We start from the raw sequence: 23,129 nt of genomic DNA, 5'->3' as shown, positions 1-23,129 counted from the left end.
CAGTTATCATCCCCCCCTTGATCACTTGATGCATGGTGACTTACTCCCTGTGTCTCTCCCCCACCAGGCTGAGTTTCCAGGACAGGAAGCTGACCGGCACTGCTTGGTGGCCAGCCTCCCCCTCGGGTCTGGGCCTGAGAAGGTAGGTACGCTGTGGTGGTTTGGAGAATGGGTGCATGGGTGGATGGCCGTTTCCCACAGTCTGTGGGATGCCCAGACCCCACTGGGTTTCTGGCTCCCGGAGGCCCCCCACCACTGCCTAAGCTAGCCCTTCTATGCAGCGGCAGGGAAAAGTGTTCCCTCCTGCCTCACCCTGGGGCCCCTGGTGCAGTCACATACAACGCGAATTCTTGATGCAAGAAATGCAGAAAATGCAATAAATGCGGTTTCCGCCGCCTGCTGCATCTACTGTGAGCTCACAGGCCAGGGGCTGCCTCTGGCTGACATGTTTCGTGCGGTTGAGCCCACAGAGGGGTCTCCGGCAGCCGAGCTTCCCGTCTGTCCTCGGGGCAGGGTCTCCCGAAAGGCCAGACGGTTTTCCTCCCCGCGCGCCACTTGTTACATGTGCGCCTCCCTCCCTGGGTCCCGCTGTCTACTCCGTAAGCGTTCATGAAGTGTCTGATGTGTGCGAGGCCACTCTTATCTCGTTCCGTCTCACGGGGAGGGAGCCCCGCTCTTATCTACTTTTCAGGGAAAAGCCGAGGCTCTGAAAAGCAGAGGGAATCGCGTGGTCTCACAGCTAGGAAGTGGGGAGTCCGGCTCGGGCTGGTGTGTCTGTCTCGGGAGCCCCCCAGCCCCAGCGCGGCCGCCTGCTGCCGCTGCTGCTGCCGCTGCTGCGGGCTGACCAGGGCCGGCCAGCCGCCAGCGGCTCCTGCAGAAAAGGCAGGGGGTTGCATAGAGAGCGTTCTCCCTGGCAACTAGCAAAGGGGCCATAAAAAACGGAGGGCTCAGACGCCGCTTCACAGAGAGATCCGAGCAGCTGGACTTGGGAGGGGAGACCCACGCCCTCCCCTGGGCTCTCGGCAGAACAGCAGGGCAAAGGGGCTCCGTCCCAGACCCAAGCGGGGCAGGGGCAGAGGCGCCCGGGACAGGTGTAGACGGCTGTGATCGGGACGGGGACGGGGACCCCAAATCTGATCCCTCAGCGGGTGGGGGGCTTGCCAGTCAGCCCGGAGACAAGAAGGCTGAAGTGAGCTTGCCGCCTTGCAAAGAGCCGAGGGCAGAGGGGGCCAGGGGGCTGTGGCGGAGCGGCGGAGGCAGAGGCAGAAGCAGGGGAGGGCTCGGCAAAGCAGCTCGGTGTGCGAGCCCTGAGCGGGCTGCTCAGGGAGAGAGGGAGCTCCCTGTTACGGGAGGCATCCGAGCAGAGAGAGGCAGGCCGGTACTTGGCCGGGAGGCTGCAGCAAGGCTCCCTGCCCGGGCTGGCAGCCTGCACGTCTAGGCCTCTGAGAAGCTCCTAGAGAGCTAAGTCCCGAGCGGGGCTGGCTGCAGAGGAGGCAGGCTGGGGTCAGAGCAAGGATGCACAGACTTTCCCATGTACCTTGCCCTGAGCTGAATGGCAAAGGCACCGAGATGGCTGGTGGAGCGCTTCTGTCACAATGAGGCAGTGAGGGAGAGGAGCAGAGAATGGGGGTGAGTGCTCGGGGCCAGCGGGGGCGGCGGGGGCGGAGGAGGTGGGGGGCTGTCTTGCAGCCAACTCCCCATCTGGGGGGGGGGGAGCGGGGGGGGGGGGCGGCCCGAGCCACCTGGAGTGGCCAAGTGCCCGCCCCAGCTCCCAGGCCCAGAAAGGCTGGCCTGGGTCCTCTCTGGGGCAACAGGCTGGTGCAGCGGGTGGGGGGAGCCTTCCTGTGGGGGAAGTAGGAGGAGGGGGGTCTGGTGAGTGGAGAGGCCGCCCGGTCATGGGAAAAGCAGGGCCCTTTTCTGGAGGCTGGGCCGCAGCCACGGATTCAGCCGGCTGCTGGACCATGACTTGGATGCTCTGGGGACTCATGAAAGCCCCCTTGCCCGGTGACGGGGCCCAGGGGCCTGCATGTTGATGAATGCGGCCCACGGCGCATCGGGCGCTGGCTCTCCAGGCCCATTCACGGAGGCTCGGTTCCCAGGAACTTTGGGCGGATGGGGCCTTTATCAGGGGACCCCTCCCCAGACGAGGCTCTGTTCTGCAGTTTCTAAAGGAGTTTTCTTGTCTTTGTTTCCAGTGCAGGCACTCAGCGCGCGTGCACGTGTGTGTGTGCGTGTGTGCGTGTGTGTGTGTGTGTGTGTGTGTGTGTGTGTGTGTGAGACAGGCTGGCAGAGGGGCCAGCCGGTTCCTTGTCTGTGAAATGGCCAGGCTGCCCTAGCTCACCCTCGAGGCAGGGACACGCTTCCACGGGACAGTAGGATTCGGGGAGGGCAGAGACACCGGGGACCCAGGGATGGAGCTCCTGTCACTGCAGCCTAATTGTCCCGCTCCGGATAATCCAATCCAGCCGGGGCACTGTCGGGGTCCCAACAGCTGCTCTGACCCGCCGTGGGGGGGCAGCAGCGTGTTGCTGGTGGAGAGTGCAGGCTGGCTCCCCACAGACAGACAGACTGCCCCCCCCCCGCAGCCCCCCTTAGGAGCTGCGAGCTGGCTCTTGGGGAAACTGCTTGTCAGAGCCTGGGGGTTTTGTTGTTATTTTGTCACTGCTCTCGTTTTTTTTAATCTATTAAAGGATTGCTTTGAAACTGTCATTCGAAAATGTGGGGTAAAATGGTATTTGCATATGCGTAACTGTCTCTGCGGCATTACATGGGGGAGGGGAGGTAATGCGGGGTGCGGAACAGAAGTCACGCACATGAGAAATTTTGCAAATAAAGGTTTCTGGTCAGGGGTCGAGGGTGGTGCAAGGAAAGAGCTCAGAATTGCACTGGTGTGGGTCCGAAAAGTCACCTGACCCCAATCCCTAACCAGGCAAAGGCCACAGGGCAGCAAACCTTTTAGCCCCCGATGCTGCAGGGGCTGCAGGGGCTCAGGCAGGCTGGGGAAGGGGCTCCTGCTGAGAGGGAGGCACTATTCCCCTCCCCATTAAAGCTCCAGACACAAAGAGGCGGGCTCCCCTGCCTCTGTCCCTGTCCCTGCCCCTGCCTGAGGGTGTGGGGGGGGGGTTCAGCATGAAGCAGGGGCTAAGGGGCAGAGGGGTAGCGGGCAGAGGGCAGAGGGCAGAGGGTAGAGGGGCAGAGACTTAAGCAGCTCCACAAACAGCCCTGGGTGAGCTACTGCAGAGTAAATAAACCAAACGTTCTGGAGAGAGGAGTCTTTGTGCCCCACAGCAGCCGAGGAAGTTCACTTTTGTGTAAAAGGCAACACACGGGCCCGTGCTTGCACTAGGTAAGGCTGCTCTACGCACAAAAACCTCCTTCAGGCTGGGCCCGGCCCAGGGAGCGTTTTCTGTGAAATTCAGGAGAAGTCCGGTTTAGCCAGAAGTTTTTCCAGGAATTATTAACCTCTGGAGACTATAACCACTGTTCCTTCCGAGCCGCCCTTGCCAAAGTCTATAAAATACAAGCCTAAAAAATCTGCCTGAAGAGCAGTCTGACGTTTTATATATATTTATAAAAAAAATAAAATAAAATAAACTATTGCCAAACTTTTCAGGAGAACCCAATTAAAGCCGGTGGGGGCAGCCCTTCCCCGGCCCCGGGGTGTTGAGAGAGAAAGGCCGGTGTTTCCCTTGGGTGGGGGGTGGGGCCTGCTCCGGGGCCTTTATTCCCTGCTCATACTCTTCCAGCCTTTTTATTTTCCTCTGCGGGTCTCCGGGAGGGAAGGTGAGGCCTTTCAGACGGGCCGAGATGGGAAAAGCTCCTGTTTTCCAGCCGCTACTGCGCTGAGTGATTTATTTCTGCTATTGTCTCACTATGCCTATCGCTACGCGGTGTGTACGTATGCTTTTCCGATCAGGAAACTGAGGCACAGGAATTCTTGGGGCCTTGCCAAGGACATGCACGCCATGTCCGTTCTGTAGCTGGGTTTGTGCTCAAGATGGCCGGCTTCTCAGGGTGGCTCCCACCCACCACCCTGGGGGGGAGAAAAAGAGGACCAAAACCTTGAGCAGCTCGGGGGACATCTGTCCCTCTCACAGGCAGGTGAGGCCCTCTGACCCCAGGATGATGTGGATCTGGCATCCCAGTCCCTCTGCCCCAAAACCTGTGCTCCTCGAACACAACCCTGTCCCTGGAACCTTCACCATCCCCCCAGCCGGTGGCCCTGCTGTCACATATGAAGACTTACCTCCTTCTTAGGTTCTGGGACCAGGCCCCTTTCCCTCTCGCAAGGAGAAGGTCATAAAAGACGTAATCAACCATTGCCAGGCCATGATTATGTCCCCCAAACCCATCACCAGCACACTCGCCCGGGAGATGCTATCATCCCTCACTCACGGACCACGACCCAGGGTTCTGGGGTCCTCGTGGCAGGCATGGAGGGAACCTGGTGTTGCACCCCAGAGGGCAGGACAGAGCAGTCTGGGGCAGTGGGGGGAGGCCTGGGCTCCCAGGCGTGTGTTTGTGGTCTGAAGGCATTCATAGCACTCACCCAGTGTGCAGGGCAGACGCCTCAGTCCTCAGGAAAAAATGGGAGGTCTTTTCAGTCAGGGGAAGTCAGATCCAGGCAACACAGGGGGCCGAGGGCACTGGACAGGGACAAAGGAAAGGGGGGGATTAACATGTGGCTGGTCATGAATTCTAGAAAAATGCAAAACCTTCTCCCGAACTAGGAAAACATGTCAATGAGGCATTGCCCTTTGGGGGGACTGTACTTTGCTGCACTTTTGAAGGAGGTGTTAGGGGCAGTTCACCGTGGGGTGCATTTCAAAGCCTGGTCCTAAGGGCTCAAGACAAGCTGGTTGAAAGGTCACGGCCAAAGCCCCCAAGTGTAAAAGGCAGGGCCCACACAGACAGGAGCAGTAGCTCAGGCCCGCAGTGTGCCTGCAGGGGTGGGGGTGGACAAGGGGTGAGGGGAGAGGCTGGGAAGCTCCCACCCAGACCCCGAAGGGTCCTACGTGCCAGGCTAAGGCTTTTGGATCACATCCCAGAAGTTCCAGGAAGTCAGAGGGAGGATTTAAAAGCAAGACAGTGACAAGGTCAAAATGGCATTTAAGAAAGATCACACAGTGAAAATAAACTTTGCAAACCATTTAACCCAGCTACCCCACCTCCAAGAAATGGGGATAAAGGAACAGCCACGGATGTGTTTACAGACCGAGCTATAAAAAAGCTCGTTGCAGGGCTGTTAGCAATAACAAAACGGGAACGGCTCAGGTCCTTTTCAGTGGGCATCAGTTGAGCAAAATTGTATGAATTAAAACTTCGGTTCATGACGCACTCATTCATTTGTGCAAGGATCACTTTTATTTTATGGATTCACTTTTATTTATTTGCATAAATAATAGAACAAACACCCATGAGCCTGTGACCCACCCCCACCCCCACCCAAACGACCAGGACTTGGACCAAAGCTTCTATCCGGACACATTCTCCCCCACCCCCCCTCCCCCGCTGCCCCCCAGCACGTTTACAGCTGGGATTTTGAACAATAGGAGAGGGTCTAATCAACAATGGTGCTTACATACCCCGGAATATTAAACAGCTCTTAAAAAGAATGTAACAGCAGAGACCTATTGTCTTTTAATGGACCTCAGTATTTTGCGCAGAACTGGATTAATCATGATTCTTTGTTCATAAACACTTCGTCATCATTGGTCCAGGCTTGGCCCTCTTTTATTTTGCTAATTTATGCATCCATATATTCATTTGTGATAATGTCATAAACACTTGTGAGCTGATCCTCAGATCCTGAGCTCAGAAATTACTGACACCTGCCGCCACGCTCCGTCCCCACGGGGTAAGGACCTGGGGCTTTCAGGGCAGCGGTGAGGGGGTTAAAGCAACCCGGGTGCACGCAGATTACAGGGTACTAAGGTGTGTTCTAAGGAACACTGTGTCGATCTTTATTATCTCCAAGCGGATGCCTGTGTGGAGACAAATGCTAAGCTACGCAGAAGGAAACGGACACTATGATGTAGTTTGCGTAGAAAATAAACAAAATCATCTATTTCAGAGATCTATTTATATACGTACACAAGTGCTCAGAAAAATATCTGGAGCCTTGCACCTGAAACTGATAACAGCGGGGGGGGGGGGGGGGGGGGGGGCGGGGGGGGCAGGCGGAGCCGGGCTTGGGCCTGGGCGGGGGTGGGGGGGGAGCGGGTACAGATGGCTTTAGCTTTTATGTGCAGTATTTAGTTTTTAGTAATGAGTGTATTCATTATCAGTGCATTTCTTGCATAATTAAAAGAAACATTTTGTGTGGGGTTTTTTTTTTTTTGGTTTTTCTTTTTTCCCATTTGTTGTTTGGGGGCCCCTGGGGGGGGGGAGGGGTTGTTTTCCTTTTTTACAAAAACAAAATGAGCATTTTGGCTGAAGGCCCAGGATCAGGCACTTACCCCCAAAACAAGCTCTGCAGACATGGGGGGGGGGGATTTATTTTATCCCAAAGATCATTCCGTTTTCGATTTTATATGTTCTCAAGCCGGAGCCCCGGGGCCTCCCGATGGCGTGTCAGTGACATGAGGCCAGCAGGTATGTGTCTGCCGGCTGCGATTTCGCCACCCACAGGCCCGAGATCCTTCCAGAGCCGCCCAGCGGCTGTCTGCAATGCACCCATAGGGGAGGACTTTCCTTTTCGGTCTTTAAGAGGCCCCAAAAGTTAATGCCCTGGCCGGTGTTCTCGGGGATTAGCTAACCGGAATGAGAATTCCAGGAGAATTCGACATGAGATAGGCCTGGCGGGGGGGGGACGGGCGGGCCTCCGGGGAGCGGCGGCCCCTCGGCTCACATGCGTCAACAGCCGCGCAGCCTGCAGGCAGCCAGCCGGGGCCTCGCCGTGTCCTCTGACAGCGAGGTTCCCGTGCAGAACCCACAGCTGCCATGGTCACCCCCCAGCTCTAATCAAGAGGGAGCGAGGCTCAAGGGCACGGGTATTTATTTCTAACCCATCTGCCCCCCTTCTTGTCCTGGGTAGCACATGGCACCGTGGCCTCCCGTCAGAATGCCCTCTCCCCAAGACACCTCGGCTCCTGCTTGCTCACTAAGCCTCAGACTCAACTCCCCAGGCCCCTCCACAGCTGTCTCGGCTGTCAGAATCCCCGAGCAGGCTCGGGGCTGAGTGTGCGGCAAAACCCATCCTGGTCTCGTCCGCAGATGGAGGGGCCGAGGCTCCGAGGCCTCCCCGCCCAGAACACAAAACTAAGCCAACTTTAAATCCCATCAGTCTGAGCCCTCTGTCCGGTTTCAGCCTGGCCCTCCACTGCACAGAGCCACTAACCCATCCATCGGTTAGTCTTCTCGCTAACACAGACAGGGACCTTCTAGAACTTTCCTCCCCCCTGCCAGGCAGAGATCTATTTTCAACCATGACTTTGTGCGGAAGAAATGTGAGCACAGGTTAACTAGCCGTCTGCCAGCTCTTAATCGCCTTTCCTGCACGCGAGGCCCTGCTGTTTATTACATAGTATTTTCTTTTGGCCTGGGTTTGGTCCCGGTGAATACTTTGGGGTATCTGTCATCATTCTTCAGATATGAAGTGTCTTACAATAAATAAAAATAAAATGTGGTACCCAGGTTGACATCACCTGCATCCACCTCGGGGCCAGGGTAATTCAACACGAAGACATTCACTCCTCCAGGAGGCTACATAAATCCGGGCAATGCCAGTACACGTCATACAGCTGACTCAAGCAAAGGCTCTCCGGATCCCAACACTGACCCCGACCGTCCCTACTCCCCTGGCCTTCCCTCTGGGTTCGATGAAAACGGGAAGGGCTTTCAAAGAGGCCGGGGACAGATGCCCCTCAAGTAAGAGTTCTTTCTATCTGTGTTGAGTGCCTACTATGTGCCAAGCGTTTTCTATTTTTATTTCACCTAAGGTGTCAAGGCAACACTTGAAGATGGCTGTCCCCATCCTACAGAAGGAGAGGGGGATTCACTGTCACTTGACCAAGGTCACCCAAGGGAGCCGGCCCTGTCTGGCCCCCAGCAGGCCCCCCGAGCCCCCATCAGAGAGGTCCCGTTTGTCGGCACCCCTGTGTTTCATGGTCAGAGATTTTAACACCTCCCTCGATTTCATGTAACAGAGTAACAGCATTATTCTGCGTTTCTCATCACATTCCCACATTAATGCGATGTGACCCTGTACTCCTCACTGCCTCTACCTCCCCAGAGTCTTGTATAAAGACAGGGAGCACATACCTGGTCTGCTGTGGGGTCAGCGTAGGAGGGTCCCATTCCCCTCTGGGCAGGTGTGGTATCCCGAGGGTGCAGGGGCCAGGGCTGGGCCGCACCCTGGCCTCTGGAATCCACTGACTCACTGCCCATCCAGGGGGCAGTGAGCCTCAACTGCAAAATAAAAGGCTCAGGTTAGTTCCATTCTGAGGGGTCCACACATTTGCAAATTGTCCAAATTTACAACTCAGAAAAAATAAATGCATTTTTCAGACCTTTCGATTCGATCCTGGGCCAGGCATCTGCTCCCTCTCTGGGGGAAAAGCTGTCTCACCTCCAGCCACCTGGGAGGGAAGAAAAGAGACTGCTCACAGAGTTCAGCCCGCCTCTCGGAGCCCCCCTCTCGGAGACGCCGCCTCCGGCCTCACCTGCCGCCTGCAGCCCTACTGTGTGCCAAGGGAGGGTGGGATGGCATAGCAGGCACACACTGGCACCAGGGGCAGGACAGAACCGCCACGGGGGCCCCCATGGGCGGGGCCCCAGGTGAGGGAAGGGCCAGCAGCCTGGGCAGATGCTACTTACAAGAGTCTTTCTCGGGGTCACACAAGGGACCCAGGCCCCAGACTCACATCGACTCTCGTGTGCATTTGCCGAGAGCCAACTGGGGGTCTGACAAGAACAGGGGTCTTGCCAAGAGCTTGGGAGTCCAGGGGGAGAGCTGAGCACGAGCACCCGCGTGGACTCGCTGGCTTGTGCGTCCACGGGAGGTGCGACCTCAGGCAGACCCAGCTGGAGAATGAGGTCAGGCCTGTGAACGATTCGAGATCTGCCCCCGAGCCTCAGGTTCCTCTTCTGGAAAACGGGGACAATAAAAGTAACACCTTCACAGGCTGTCTGGCACGTACTAAGTACTCAAGACGCAGGATGGACGTACCCGAACGTAGGAATGGGACACAGGCCTGGGAGAGAAGCAGGAAGGCAGGCTGTGGAGCGGGCTGGGGTTAGAACAGGGAAACGTGCACACACGTCCCAAGGCCTGGACTTTCACGATTAAAGAAATAAATGTATCCGATTACTTTGTAGAAAGAAGACAGATTCCAGTCGACAAGGCGACAGGATCAGAGCTGCTGAACAAGTGCATCAAAGGTAAGACTTGTGATGGAGGTACCATGCTGACCTCCCCCCGGGGGGGGGGGGGGGCTTGTTCGTGGGGTGGGGGGCGCTGTGCTGGGCAATACATGGGACAGGGGTTTGGCCGGCCGGCACTCAGGAACAAAGGTCAAAGGGATCGTTTGTCTGCAGGAAAAAAAACATGACATGGGGGACTAGGTACCTCGCTCAAACACCCGAGTGGCTATAATTAGTAGGTCCAAGGCCAGCTGTCCTGTCCCTCTGCCGACAACCAAATTAGCCAAAACGAGTTGGCAACGACCACGTGACCTTTTCAGGGCGATGGGGGCAGACACCGAGGCCCCCTCTGGTCTGGCCTCCCGTCGGGTCATGAGGCTGAGCATACGGATACCATGGAACGAAAACAGGCTCTCTGGCCGAGGTTCCCTCGGGGTCCCCAAGCGGCCACTGTCCACCCCCGGCCCAGGACACGCGTTCCTGCTTTCTCCTTCCACGGTGGAAACGGGAACACCTGACTTTGCACACCGTCTCTTCCTTCCTGACCTGGGCTCTCTCAGTGCGGGGCAACAGGAACTCTGTCCTGGGCCAGCCGGCGAGGATGGTGCCCGACACAGAGCAGACGCCGGGGAAACCTCAGTTTCGATAAATGAATTCTAACTGCCCCCGTCTGGATGGCACTCGCCTCCACCTGTGCACAGCCCACCCCTCGCTAGCTTCCCTCATCAGCCGGCTGCTCCCGGGACGCTCCGTGCTCTCGCTCCCGATGCCACGGCCACTGCTAATTAGAGCTCCGGGGCAAGTCATTTCGGCCCTGGGGCTCCGGCACACTCGCTTGCCTCACGGCGTGAGTGTGGAAATTAAAGCTGGCCCAGGCGTGAAAATGTCCTCTGAGGGCTGACTGTCCAATTACAACAGGTGTCCCAAGAGTCCTCGTGATAATCCCAGGCCTTTCCTTGTCGGGAGTGTCTCCCAGCTTACAAAGGGCCCATCTCCCCTGGGGAAGGAGTCTGCCTCCCACTCTGGCCGTACTTCCACTTGCATCAAGGCCAAGCCCCCCTCATCTCCCTGCAAGCCCACACCCCCCTTCTCCAAGAACCCTCTCCCCCGAGGCCTACAGCTCCTGGCCCGTCCACACCAGGCACAGAGGGACCCAAAGAGATTCCACTGAAACCACCCCGCTCCTCCAGCTCCAAGGTCAGACAGGATATACCACAGACAGGACCAGCCAGGCTGTGCTCCCAGGCACGACTTGCATGCGGGGACCTCTCTTTAAATGAGATAGTATGAGGATCCCCAATGTCTAACACTATCTTTAAATAGTAATGAGGACCCCCAGCTTCCGGAATTGAGTCAGGGTGGGGTCGCCGAGCTCTACCTGCTCAGCCAACCCCCTCTTCTTACCGCTGCTCCCCAGGTCACCCCTCAGGCACCTCCCAGGACCCCCGAGCTCTAGGAACAGAGTGAGAACACCCCCTGCCCAAGCCCTCCTTGCAGTTCTGGGTAAACTGAGGGCCCAGGAAGAGAGAAGGTCACGCTCAAAGTGAGCGTGGGTCCCAGGCGGGCAGCTGGCACCAGCTCCTTCCTCTGCCCGCTTGCCTTGAAAGGCAAGCGTGGCCTGGGGAGCAGCTGATTGGTCTGGCCCGTTTGGGCAACCGAAGGAAGAAGGACACTCTCACGGGTGACCCCTCTCCCGGTCCCTCCCAGGATTATTCTGGGCAGAGTGATCCAGCTAGCTGCCCCCTGGAGCTGCCAGTCAAGCGAGGAGGCAGCGGGGAGGAGGGAGGGCTGACAGGGAATCGGCCACCGGCCTACTGCTAAGTCGGGGGCGCCGCCCCTCGCCTCGATGGGGACCCACACACAGCGGTTTGGGACTGGAGAAGCCCTGGGGCGACCCCCAGCTCTGCAGTAACTCCATGTCTGTCCCGAGTCACGGCCACCCCCCTCCCAGAGACTGTTTTCCCAGTGACATCTGAGGCCCAGTGCCCAGGTGAAGAGAGGGAAGAAAAACCAGAGCTGGCTGCTCTCGGTCAAGAGGAGAAGGGTCTCCCAGCTGTAGGGCCCAGGTGGTCTTAATCCACAAGGCAGGGGGTGAAGAGGCAAACAGGGGTCCACAGGGGTCCACAGGACCCAGGACCCACCCAAGGTCCCCATGGGGCTCTCGGGGAGCCACCTCGGAGTCCCAACTGGCAAGCAGAGTGGGGAGAGTGACCTCACCACTGGTCTACACCAGGAGACCAAGGAGCCCCGGGCCTGGCGTAACAAGGGCACATCTTGACCTCGACGTTAGTTTAACGCAGTAATCACTACCAACCTGCAGCCCTGCTGGTGTCCCTGCGTGCCCACCCCCCGTCGTGATGCTCAGCAGGTCTAGGGCAATGGAGAGAGTAAACGGGGGAGGGGGGCATTTATTTCAAGGGGACCTAGCCCTCAAGACCTGGTGGCTGTGTCCCTCAAACCCAAGTGGCTCCGAGGACAGCCTGGAGGCGGGCCAAGACAGGCCAGGATCCTCATCTGGCCCCAGCCCTAACGACCATTCTGCCAACCCAGAAGGCCAAGGCTACAGGGGTCGGTGCTGGTGTCTGAGAGGGAGGAGAGAAAGGGGAGCACGTGTCAGAGGACCCCCCCCCCCCGCCGTGGTCCCTCGTTTCCCCTCTGCCTCTCCCCCGATCCCCGCCCCAGGCTCAACTCTGCTCCTAAATACCCCACATCTCCTCTTCCAAGCTCTATTTTTAAAATCAGATTTCCTTTACTGTACAAGTGAGCTGACACGAGGAGGTATTCGCGGAGGGATTGGCCCCCCCCCGCCACCCCCCCCCCACACCCAACCCTTCATAGACTCACGCTGGCGGCCTTGACCCAATGGGCCACTTGCTCAGCAGCAAGCAGGGAGCTGACCTGGCCGAGAAGGCTCTCGGCACTGAAGGTGGTGAGGCCGGGGTGTCTGTCTATGAGTGTCGGGGGGAAGAGGGTCCGACTCAAAGACCTCAAGGGTGCTTCTGACCCAGACCAGGTGCACTAAATCCTGAGTTTTATTTATTTTTAATTCTTTTTTTTTTTTTTTTTTTTTTGCTAAGGTGGGAATTGCCAGATCAGTAGATAGATATTTCTTCAAGAAATTGTCTTGAGGTCTGAGACCTCAGCATTTATCGAGCTACATTTGTCAGACCAACACTATTACCTCTGGAGAGCCCAGAGAAGAGGTAGGGCAGCCTCTGGGCTCTCCAACTATAGCAGATGGACATTTGGAGGGCAGGAGTCAGAAGGAAGCCCGTAGCCACCTTAGAAAGCCAGACGTGGTGGGGGGGGGGGGGGGAGAGGCACCCGCGCTTTGCAAAACAATGCTCCAACAATGCCCAAAGTCCTCCCCAAGGGACAGGCAGCTGAGCCCAGCGGAGCCTCGAAAGAGACACTCGCCAGCAGTAGAGGGAGATCCCTGATCTTGGCCCCCCCAGGACCCTGCACTCACCTCCAGTGCGACATCTGACATGAGGGTGTGGTCCTTTTCTCCTTGCTAGGGACGTTCTGCAAGGCAAGATTGTTTCCAATTCTTCCCGTCTCAGGGATCGCACACAGTGCCTGGCCCAGAAAAAAGAATCGGGACATGTTGCTGTAATGAATTAATGAAATGTAGACAGAGGGACTAGCTTAACAACATAAAAAGAGCCAGGACTCTAAAATTAAGATGAGTTTAGAGGCAGGAAGGAAGAAACCCGGTCTTTGAGGAGTAAAGTGTGAAAGGAGCAAAGAACTGCATCTAGAAATTGGGGAGGGTGAAAATTGTTGCTTTCGTGCAAAGGAACTGAAGCTTTATTTTCTAAGCACTTGAAGAGCAAGTGTAAAGATTTTCTTAATGCAACAAATATCTGGTCCAATTTTCGTTTCCTGCTCAGGCATTTGGATTTTATGCCTTAGACATGAAATTCGCAAGGTTTTACAAACACGGTGATTGAAGATACTGAGATGTTGATACATGTTGTTAGCTATGAAAATAGAGGAAAAGATTTTAAGCGGGATTCTAGGAATAGATGTGGCGTTGGGGGGGGGGTCTTTATTTTGAGAAGTGACTAGAACCAGTTTCTATATCATGCTAAGGAGTTTGGATTCTTGCCAAAGGGTCTTAAGAAATGTGATGGTGAGATTTTTGCTTGTGGAAGATAAATCTGCAGGAAAAACACGTGAAAAGATGTATTTTAAGGCTAACAGCTTTGGACTTTATAACACAGGGAACATTGAAAACCTGTAAATACAAAAGCAACAGCCACGAATTTAAGTATCCTGCAAAAACCTTTGCACTTTCTATCTCGAGGGGTGCCAATGTCTGGCTTTCAGAGGTTTGACAGATGTCAACACCAAAACTGAAAAACTCCAATCGTAAGAGTTATATGATCAACGCTGGGATCACGCAAAGAAATTTGAAATTTATTTTGAGGCTCCAACTTGACTGGAGTTCTGTCCATGCCTAGAAATTTGATTTTAGCCAATGAAAAGTTCTAAGAGAGTGACACGGTAAGAGTTTTCTGTGGTTGATAAATACTACGCAGAGAAATTACAAAATAAAATTCGCATTTCGTGCTAAGAATTTGGACTTTTATTCCATAATTTCACAATTAAGAGACACTGTTAAGATTTTAAGAAGGAATTACAGGATCAAATTTTATATGCCGTGCTAGGAAGTGTGAACTTTATTTTAAGGGATGACAAGATCGAGTTTTTATATCATGCTAATACGTTTGGATTTAAGCCAGTGAAGGGTTCACAGGAATGACGGGATGAGATTTGGGTTTTTTTTATAGACCAGTCTGCAGATAAATTACATGGTAAAATGTTGCATTTTATGTTAAGTAGTTGGGACGTTATGTTACGGGCAATGCAGAAACCTTGGAACGTCTTAAATTGGGAGTTACGTGATCAAACTTATGCATGTTGGCAGAGCTACAAGACTGGGTTTTTATGGTAAAGATAATATGATCAGATTTTTATAACATGCCAAGGAGATGTGATTTTATGTGAGAGCATTTCATCTTGGGGAGGGATATGATCTCATTTTTGAACCCTCATGCAGAGGCGGCTGGATTTTAGCCAGTAAAGGGTTTTAAGGAGTGACTGATGAGAGTTTCGTCTGCGGGGGAATTAGCTGGTCAAATGTATTTTATGCTAAGGTGTCTGGATTTGATGAACCAGATAAAGAGCACGCATCGGCAGCTCAGAGAAGGTACCCCTCGGCCCAAGTGCGCCCTGTCTGCACTTTATGCTGAACCAACCGGATCATTTATAGCAAGTTAGTATAGAGGCGGGGCAGGTCTTAGGCAGAGGTTCTATGACTGAGTTTACATACCACGCTGAGGAGTTTGGACCTATTTTGAGGAACGACGGGAATACATATTTGTGCTGTGCTAAGGAATTTGGATTTGGGCCATTCAGAGATTTTAAGAGAGTGACATGGTAAGATTTCTGTGTTTGATAAGAGTAGTCTGCAGACATCGGAGAGCCAATTTTGCTAAGGAGTTTAGATCTTATCTCATAGGTGATCAAGCGATCTTATAAGGCATTAAGCATAAATTACAAGACCAAATTCGTGCACCTTGCAAGGAAGTGCGACCTTTTATTTTGAGGAGTGACACGGTCAACTTTTTATAAAATGCTTAGAGGCTTGGAATTAAGCCAATAAACTTCAAAACTAAGTTTAAGAAGTGGCCTGGAAAGATTTGGGGATTTATGTCCATCAGTTTGCAGATACATTACACGGTAAAACTTTTTATTTTATGCTAAGTGATTGGAACTTGATATCAGAAGCGATGAAAAGAAACTTTCGTAAGTTTGAATAGGGCAGTTACGGGACAACTTTTATGTATCCTGACAAAAGTTTGACCTTTGATGCTAAGGCATATGAAGATCAGGTTTTTGTAACATGCCAAGGGTATTAGATTTTACATTGAAAACAAGAAAGGTGAATGATTTAATCAGTTATATCGTCAAATCTGTAAACATGTTAAGACGTATGGACTTACATTAAAAGGGGCAGAATCTAAGGGCACCTGAGTGGCTCAGTCGGTTAAGTGTCTGACTTTGGCTCAGGTCACCATCTCACCGTTCGTGAGTTCAAGCCCCGCCTCAGGCTCCGTGCGGACAGCTTGGAGCCTGGAGGCTGCTTGGGATTCTGTGTCTCCCTCTCTCTCTGCCCCGCCCTCCTTGTGTTCTGTCTCTCTCTCAAAAATAAGTAAACATAAAAAAAAATTTTTTTTAAGGGTATAATCTAGTTTTTAAATTATCTGGCTAAGGAGTTTACATTTTAACCAATATAGGGTCTTTAAGATTTTAAGAGACATACTGAGATTTTATATTTAAAATTTTAAACAGTAAAGAGTCTTTAAAGTTTTAAGAGCGATATAGATTTTATATTTGAAATTTTTAATTTTAGCCAATTTAAATTTTTCAATTTAAAAAAATAAATAAATAAATAAATAAATTTTTCAATTTTAAGATTTAACTTTAAGCCAACTTAAATTTTTAAGTTTAAAAAAATTTTTTTTTTATGTTTATTCATTTTTGACAGAGAAGAGAGAGAGAGACTGAGTGTGAGTGGGAGAGGGGCAGAGAGAGAGGGAGACACAGAATCCCAAGCAGGCTCCAGGCTCTGAGATGTCAGCACAGAGCCGGACACAGCCCTCGAACCCATGAATGGTGAGATCATGACCTGAGCCAAAGTCGGACACCCAACCGACTGAGCCACCCAGGTGCCCCTAAAATTTTGTTTTAAAGTTTAGCCAATAAAATGTTTTTAAAGTTTTAAGACCTATACAGGTTTCATGTTTAAAATTTTAAATTTTTGCCAACTTAAATTTTTCAATTTAAAATTTTATCCAATAAAGGGTTTTAAGGGTTTTAAGAGAGATAGATTTCATTTTAAATTTTAATTTAAAATTTTAGCCAACACATTTTAAATGTTAGCCAATAAAGGGTTTCAACAGTTTTAAGACATGCACAGATTTTATATCTGAAATTTTAAATTTTAGCCAACTCAAATTTTTCCATTTTAAAATTTAAATTTCAGCCAATTCAAATTTTCAAGTTTTAAGTTTTGGCCAATAAAGGGTTTTAAGAGACGTAAGGGGATTTTGATTTCTAATAGATGAGTCTGCAGATGAATTAGTCAAATTTTATATTTCAATCAGAACTTTACATTAGGAACTTGGAATCGTACTATTATAGCAAATGCCTTATAGGACTTCAACGAGGACAAATGAGTTAATGTAGGTCCTGTGCTATGTGTATATTGTGGCATTGGTGATGGTGATGATGGCGATGGTGACCATGGTGATGGTGATGATGGCGAAGGTGACAATGGCGATGGTGATGATGGTGATAGTGACGATGGTGACAATGGTGATGGTGACGATGGCGACAATGGCGATGGTGATGGTGGTGATGGTGACAATGGCGATGGTGCCGATGGCAATGGTGACGGTGGCCATGGTGACAATGGCAATGGTGACAATGGTGATGGTGACAATGGCGATGGTGATGATGGCGATGGTGACAATGGTGATGGTGATGATGGCAACAATGGGGATGGTGACAATGGCGATGGTTATGATGGTGACGGTGAAGATGGCAATGGTGACGCGATGATGACGATGGTGATTATACATAACTGGTGCATCATGGTAAAAAATGTAATCTCTACCTTGAGGAATGACATGTGCAGAATTTATTATTCTAAGGCCTTTACATTTTAGCCAAGAAATGATTTTGGTGAATTTCTGTGTCAGGAATTTTTACGCTAAAAGGTTTGGATTTCATATTGTGAACAGTAAATAAACAACAAAACCTTTTAATCAGAGGCTCTGCAGGATCGAATTTAACAGTCACGCTAACAAGAATGTACTTAATTTTGAGAAATAGCAGATCAGAATCGCGTATCTTGTAGGGAAGTTTGGATGTTAGCCAATGAGGGAATGCTTTTTTTTTTTTTCCTAATAGATGGGCCCCGTGGCTAAGAAGGAAACTGACAAGTAACAAAAGGTGTTAAATGTAGACAGAGCGGTAACCACAGAACTAATCTTTCGGATAAGCAGAATTCAATTTGCTCTCCCAGCGGACAAGAAATGTGCAAATAACCCCAAACCAAAACATCGCTTTAAATTCAGCCTCAGCCCACTAAAACCACCCATGACTCAACTTTCAAAATTCCCTTCCAAGACAATTAGAGGTCAGAGACACCTCATGCCCTTCCCTGTCCCACCCTTTACTCACTACCCCAGCTCTACTAGAGACACCGAGGTGGGGGAGAAACCAGCCAGCAGCGGAGTGGGGGGGGGGGGGGGCGGGGAGGGTGGTCTGCTAGAGGGAAAAACCAGCCTGCCTGGTAAGACCGGAGGGGCATGTACACATGTCTGCACACGCAGAATTGATCCCTGAACCCCCCTCCCACAGAGAGGCTGATCTTGGGAAAGTGGCAGTTTTAGGAGGGGCGGGGACAGGATCTGCAGATCTCCCTGACAGCTCAGAGATGCGGACATTGGAAACTGAACAAAGAGTAAGAGAAATCAGCCAAACATCTGAGTTAGAACCCAGTCACACGCGTGCAAGTCTCTGGCGCACGGTAGGGTTTTTGTAGATGTGTACGGGGGAAAACTGAAAGCCAACTTGTCTCTATCTACCCTTCCCCCAGCACCAGCCCAATATCTACTGTGAATCTGAGGGAGGAAGTGACAGCTATTTTTGGCTGCTGACCCAACTGATGGGATTGGGGCCAACCTGCCCATTTCCACCCCCCCCCCCTTCCCCTGACCTTGTTAAACAGTTGGCATCAGCTAGCTAGAGATTCCCACCTCACAACCAGGGGGAGCCGGGCTTGCTCCGGGATGGCACTGACATATGACCTCTGTGACTTCTGGGTGACCAGAGAAGGGAGGGAGGGTTGACCAGGCACGTATGCCAGGGGCAGATGAAGCAGCCAGCGCATCCTGCCAGGTTGCCTGCCTGCCACGGCGGCCGCTCTGGGCCTACTGCTTCACGGAATTTATGGGCTGTGAATTTCTCACAGCCGTGGGGGGGAAGCAGGCGGGCCAGATAGGCCCAGTAAGCCTAGGAGAATAGGGAGAAGGTCAGGGGCGGACAGATATTCTCTCCCTGGGGCTCCCTAAGTTGGGCATGGGAGGCTCTCCCCAGTTTCTCTCTGTTCTGATGAGCCGGGCCTCTGACTTGGCCCAGAGAACCTAACCTTGACCCCGTGAGTCCCTAAACAGCTGCCTTTACTCCCCCACCCCCCCCCCCCACACCTCCCACTCCCAGGTTCTGATCGCTGCGGTCCCAGTCGCTGACCGGACGCGTCACAACCTTACCAGTCTTCAGAGAACACTCCTTTCCATCCGACGAAATGATAGAACCCTCTGAAGACTCATTTGAGACGATGATGGAGCGTAAGAATCCATCATCAAAACAAATGGAGTCCTCCGAGGGCTCATCCAACACCACCGTGGAGACATCAGGCAGCGGCGCGAGGGAGGCGGAGGGGCCGGCCAGGGGCCCGGCCCAAGAAATCAAAGAGCTGCCCATTGATCTCCGCCAAGACATGGAGGGGCCATCCAGTGGCCCACGTAGGGAAATAAAGGATCCACCCAATGACCTACTCCAAGACCTGGAGGAGTCACGCAATGGTTCACGTCAGGAAGTGGGGGATCCGTCCAGCGAGGCACCTGGCGGGATGGAAGGAGCATCAGACGACCCATGGGGAGCCCAAGACGAAGAAGCCGACGACACTGACCTGGCCAGCGCGAGAGAGGAGGGGCCCCTCGAGGAGGATTCCGAGACTTCGGAGTTCATGGCCACGGTGAGATCCATCATCTCGCTGTACCTCCGCATGCAAGACCTCAGAGAGCAACAAAGAGTGGCGGAAGAGATCTTGATGAAAGGAATCCATGCAGGCCAACTGCCCGTCCCGTCCCGCTTCTCTGGCGATCGCAGGGAATACCACGAGTTCATCGTGCTCTGCCAGCTGATCCTGCAGAGCTACCCGAGAATGTTCTGCAACGACCGGCTGCGGGTGGGGTACGTCATCTGCCACCTCTCGGGCATGGCCTTAGAGTGGGCCACAGCGCTGGTGCAAGAAGGCAGCCCCCTGATCGACGACTTCCCGGCCTTCCTAGAGGCCATGTCAGGTATGTTCGAGTACCGACAGGCACTGCGTGTGGCGGAAGACGCCATGTTCAACATCAGGCAGGGGACTCGCACCGCCACGGAGTACATCAACGAGTTCCAGGGCCTGGTACCCACCTTGGGCTGGTCGGATGAAGTCCTGCAAGCCCACCTGTGCCAGGGGCTCAACGAGGAGATCCGGCATTATCTGTTCAGGGTCCCTCAGCCGGATTCGCTGGACAGCCTGATCGTGCTCGTCCTGCAGATCGAAGAGAAGCTGGCAGAGAGAAGGGCAATGCTCAGGCTGCCCCCAGAGGCCCGCCCGCGGAACCTGACCTGGGTCGACTCACCTGCCCCAGAGAGGTGGATGGTGAGCAGCTGGCTGTCCCGTGACCGCCGCCCCGTCATCAGCCGCGACCATCTCTTCATGCTGCTCCTGATCAGAGTGAACCCCTACCACAGTGTCGCGGTTCAGGCCCTGGTGGACTCGGGGGCAGGCGGCAACTACATGGATGAGAGGTTTGCCCAAGAGCACTACGTCGAGCTCTACGAGAAGCCCTATCCGCAGATGGTCCAAAGCGTGGACGGCTCGCTGGTCGGCAACGAACCTGTCTGGCTCCACACGGAGCCCCTGGTGTGCATTCACCAGAACCACCAGGAGCCCATCGAATTCGACATCGTGCCGTCCCCCAACTTCTCCGTGATACTAGGCGTCAACTGGCTCAGGACCCACAGCCCCGAAGTCGACTGGATCAAAGGCCGCTGCACCTTCCACTCTCCCTACTGTCTGCAGAAGTGCTTCCGCCCGCCCCCGCCATGCATCGCGCTGGAAAGACATGCCATAAGCCTGCTGCCCGGACTGCCGCCCCTGTACTCCGACCTGGCCGACGTGTTTAACCCGAAGGAAGCAGATGATGAGACTTCCGACCAGCCAAGCTCAGACGGATCCGATGATCTTTCTGAATCAGAGCCCTCTGAGCTTCAGCAGGCTGGAGACAGTGATCACAGCGAGACCTTTTACGAATGTCCTTCCATCGCGCCGTGGGAACCTGTGGGTGCCAGGGTGCAAGAAAGTGCCAGGCCGCGGGATGAATACTGGGACCCGCAGGACATGCTGACCAACAGACAGGACTACGTACAGATGATCCCAGAACTGTTCGACCAGTTACACGGAGCGACATGGTTCACAAAGCTGGAGCTGCGGGGCACCATCGTGGAGGAAAGCGCGAGCATTCGCCAAGCGGAAGATGTATGGAGAACGGCGTTTGGTTTCGAGCCTCAAGAGACAGAGAGTTACCAGCCCTTCCCGCTATCCTCAGACCCCACCATCCCGCAGGACGTGGTCCACTTTATCCTAAAGGACATGCTAGGCTACTTCGTGCTCTCCTACGGGCAGGACGTCCTGATCTACTCCATGAGCCAGGAGGAGCACTTCCAACACGTGCGACAAGTCCTGGTCCGTTTCCGCCACCACCGCGTCTACTGCTCCCTGGACAGAAGCCAGTTCCACCGACACACCGTCGAGTTCCTGGGGTTCGTCATAACCCCCAAAGGGGTGAAGCTAAACAAGAGGATTGTGACCACCGTGACAGGCTACCCCACCCCTGGCTCTAAGAAGTCCCTGCAACACCTGATCGAATTCATCTTCCCCTACCGGCACTTTGTGGAGCGCTTCACCACCATCGCGGAGCCGCTGGCCCGGCAGCTGCTGACCAGCGACGCGTTCTCCTGGGGGGACGAGGAGCAGGAGGCCTTCGAGTGCCTGAAGCGGGCTTTCCGCAAGGCGCCCCTCCTGCACCACCCCAAGCCGCAGAACCCCTTCTACTTGGAAACGGGAGCCACCAAGACGGCTCTGCACGCCTCCCTCGTCCAAATAGACGACCAAACCGGCAAGAGGGTCTCCTGCGCCTTCTACTCGCGCAACATCTCGGCTATCGAAGTGGCCTACTCTCAACTGGAGATGAAGATCCTTCCAATAAGGGCTGCCTTCACGGTATGGTGCCGCTACCTGGAGAACACCGAGGAGCCCATCATGATCCTTCTCAACACAGAGGATCTAGCCTCTCTGAATAATGACAGGCTCACCGTACTTCTCCCCGGCCATTGGGTCTTCTTCTTCTCACACTTCCACTTCGACGTCATGGAGCGCCCTGAGCAAGACGGGGGCCGGCCTCTGCCGCCCGCGAGAAACCTCAACCGACGGCCCTTCCGGCGCAACACCGCCGCCGGGGCAAGGCCGCCGTTCGCGACGGGGGGCGCCCCCCGGGGGCAGTCGCTAGACTCCGGGGAGGAGGAGGAGGAGGAGGAGAACGAAGACGCACCTAAGCAGGACGCGCCGACCGGGCGGAACCTGCAGCAAGAGTTCCTGGCCCTGATACCCATCGACCAAATCCTCAACAGCTTCCTCGCCCACTTCAGCGTGGCCCAGATCAGGGCGGTCCTTCTGCATTTCTTCCGAGGCCTCCTGTTCTGGAAGGACACCCTGGCCGTGGCGGCCCTCCTCGTGCTGCTGAGGCTGAAGCGCCGCCTCTCCCCGCGGCCCGCCCCCCCGGCGCTGGCCCGGCCCCCCAGGCGCTGGCTGCGCCTCGGCCAGGCCGCGGCCCTCTTCGCGGGCAGCGGCATCGCCACCGCCGCGGCTCAGCTCCTCGCCCAGGTGCCCCGCCCCGTGGGCACCAGCGCCGTCCCGGCCGAGGAGCTGGGCGGGCTGCTCCCGGGCCCCCAGCGGGCCCTGCGCCCCCTGACCCTCCGGGGCCTGCGGTTCGCGCCCGGCTTCTGGCTGATGCTGTGCGAGTCCTTCGGGGTCAGAGTCGGCCCCCCGGGGGGCGCCCGCCCCCTCCCGGGAGGGCCCCGCCACCTGGAGCTGCACGTCGGCGATGAGGATGTCGTCTCGCGAGAAGCCCTGCAAGACGACCTGCAACGTTACCGTCAGTGTGGCCTGCATGACGGCCTGCAAGACACCTCGCAGGACGAGCCGGAGAGCGACGTGCGCGAGGCGGCCCTGCGGCCCCGCCGACACCTGCCCGCGCCCTCTGAGGTCCTCGACTTCCTGAGCCGACAGCTGCCCCGGGCCCTCTGCGGCGCCGGCGGGCGGCCCACCCCCCTGGGCCAGGAGCAGGCGGCCAGGGCCCTGATCCGCTTTCTGACCGCCGTCTACACGCCGGCGGGCCAGCCCCGGGAGGGCGCGAGGCTGGAGGAGCCGCCGGCTGGCGAGGACGACGCGAGCCCCGAGTGAAGCCCTCCGCTCCTCCGCCCCGCGCCCGACCACCACCACCAAGTCTCCTTCCAGCCTTCCCCGTGCCTCGGCCTGCTTCGCTCACATCCGGCGACGGCCCCCGCCCCACTCCTGCCACTCCTGACCCAAGGGGAACCCCCTCGAGAAGGGCAAACATTTCGAGAAGGGCGGCACCGTCTGTGGCAACAGCAACGGGCTATCCAACCATCAGAGACCCAGAGAGCCGGCTCAGGGCCACACAACCACAGTCCCGTCTGAACTGCCCGGGTCCCAGGCTTGCAGCCGGGAGTGACGTCAATGAGGGAGACAGCAGTGGTGAGCAGACGACCCCATGACCCAAGGCCAGGTGAAGACTCAGGCACAGCAGACGCAGCCAAGCAAGCAGGGGCCGGGG

General features: G+C 54.7%; 1 protein-coding gene, 1 long non-coding RNA gene and 1 other non-coding gene across 5 annotated transcripts in view; 1 reads left to right on the top strand and 2 right to left on the bottom strand.

Moving 5' to 3' along the window:
- LOC121032290 (uncharacterized) overlaps positions 1 to 9,329 on the bottom strand; it is an 88,202-nt gene extending 78,873 nt beyond the window's left edge. Inside the window, exons 1-3 of one of the 3 annotated variants that reach the window (XR_005791184.1) lie at positions 8,511 to 9,329; positions 8,263 to 8,409; positions 4,550 to 4,646 (exon numbers count right to left, since the gene is read on the bottom strand). This is a non-coding gene — a long non-coding RNA (uncharacterized LOC121032290). Of the gene's footprint in view, positions 1 to 4,549; positions 4,647 to 8,262 lie in introns of all 3 variants that reach the window. The other 2 variants (XR_005791185.1, XR_005791183.1) reach the window with 2 other exon arrangements.
- RTL1 (retrotransposon Gag like 1) lies at positions 1,582 to 23,123 on the top strand. The gene is made up of 3 exons (XM_040478243.1): positions 1,582 to 1,629; positions 9,319 to 9,381; positions 18,661 to 23,123. Exon 3 carries the CDS (start codon positions 18,746 to 18,748, stop codon positions 22,733 to 22,735), a length of 3,990 nt encoding a protein of 1,329 aa, XP_040334177.1. The 5' UTR covers positions 1,582 to 1,629; positions 9,319 to 9,381; positions 18,661 to 18,745; the 3' UTR covers positions 22,736 to 23,123.
- On the bottom strand, positions 5,643 to 5,719 carry LOC121032534 (small nucleolar RNA SNORD112). Its single transcript, XR_005791354.1, has one exon. It is a non-coding gene; the product is annotated as a small nucleolar RNA SNORD112 (small nucleolar RNA).
- Positions 23,124 to 23,129: the final 6 nt, after the last annotated feature.

The sequence above is a fragment of the Herpailurus yagouaroundi genome, unplaced genomic scaffold (genome assembly GCF_014898765.1).
Source record: "Herpailurus yagouaroundi ecotype Mexico unplaced genomic scaffold, PumYag 141, whole genome shotgun sequence".
In the NCBI taxonomy this organism is placed as follows: domain Eukaryota; kingdom Metazoa; phylum Chordata; class Mammalia; order Carnivora; family Felidae; genus Herpailurus; species Herpailurus yagouaroundi.
This window is presented reverse-complemented; position numbering and strand designations above follow the sequence as displayed.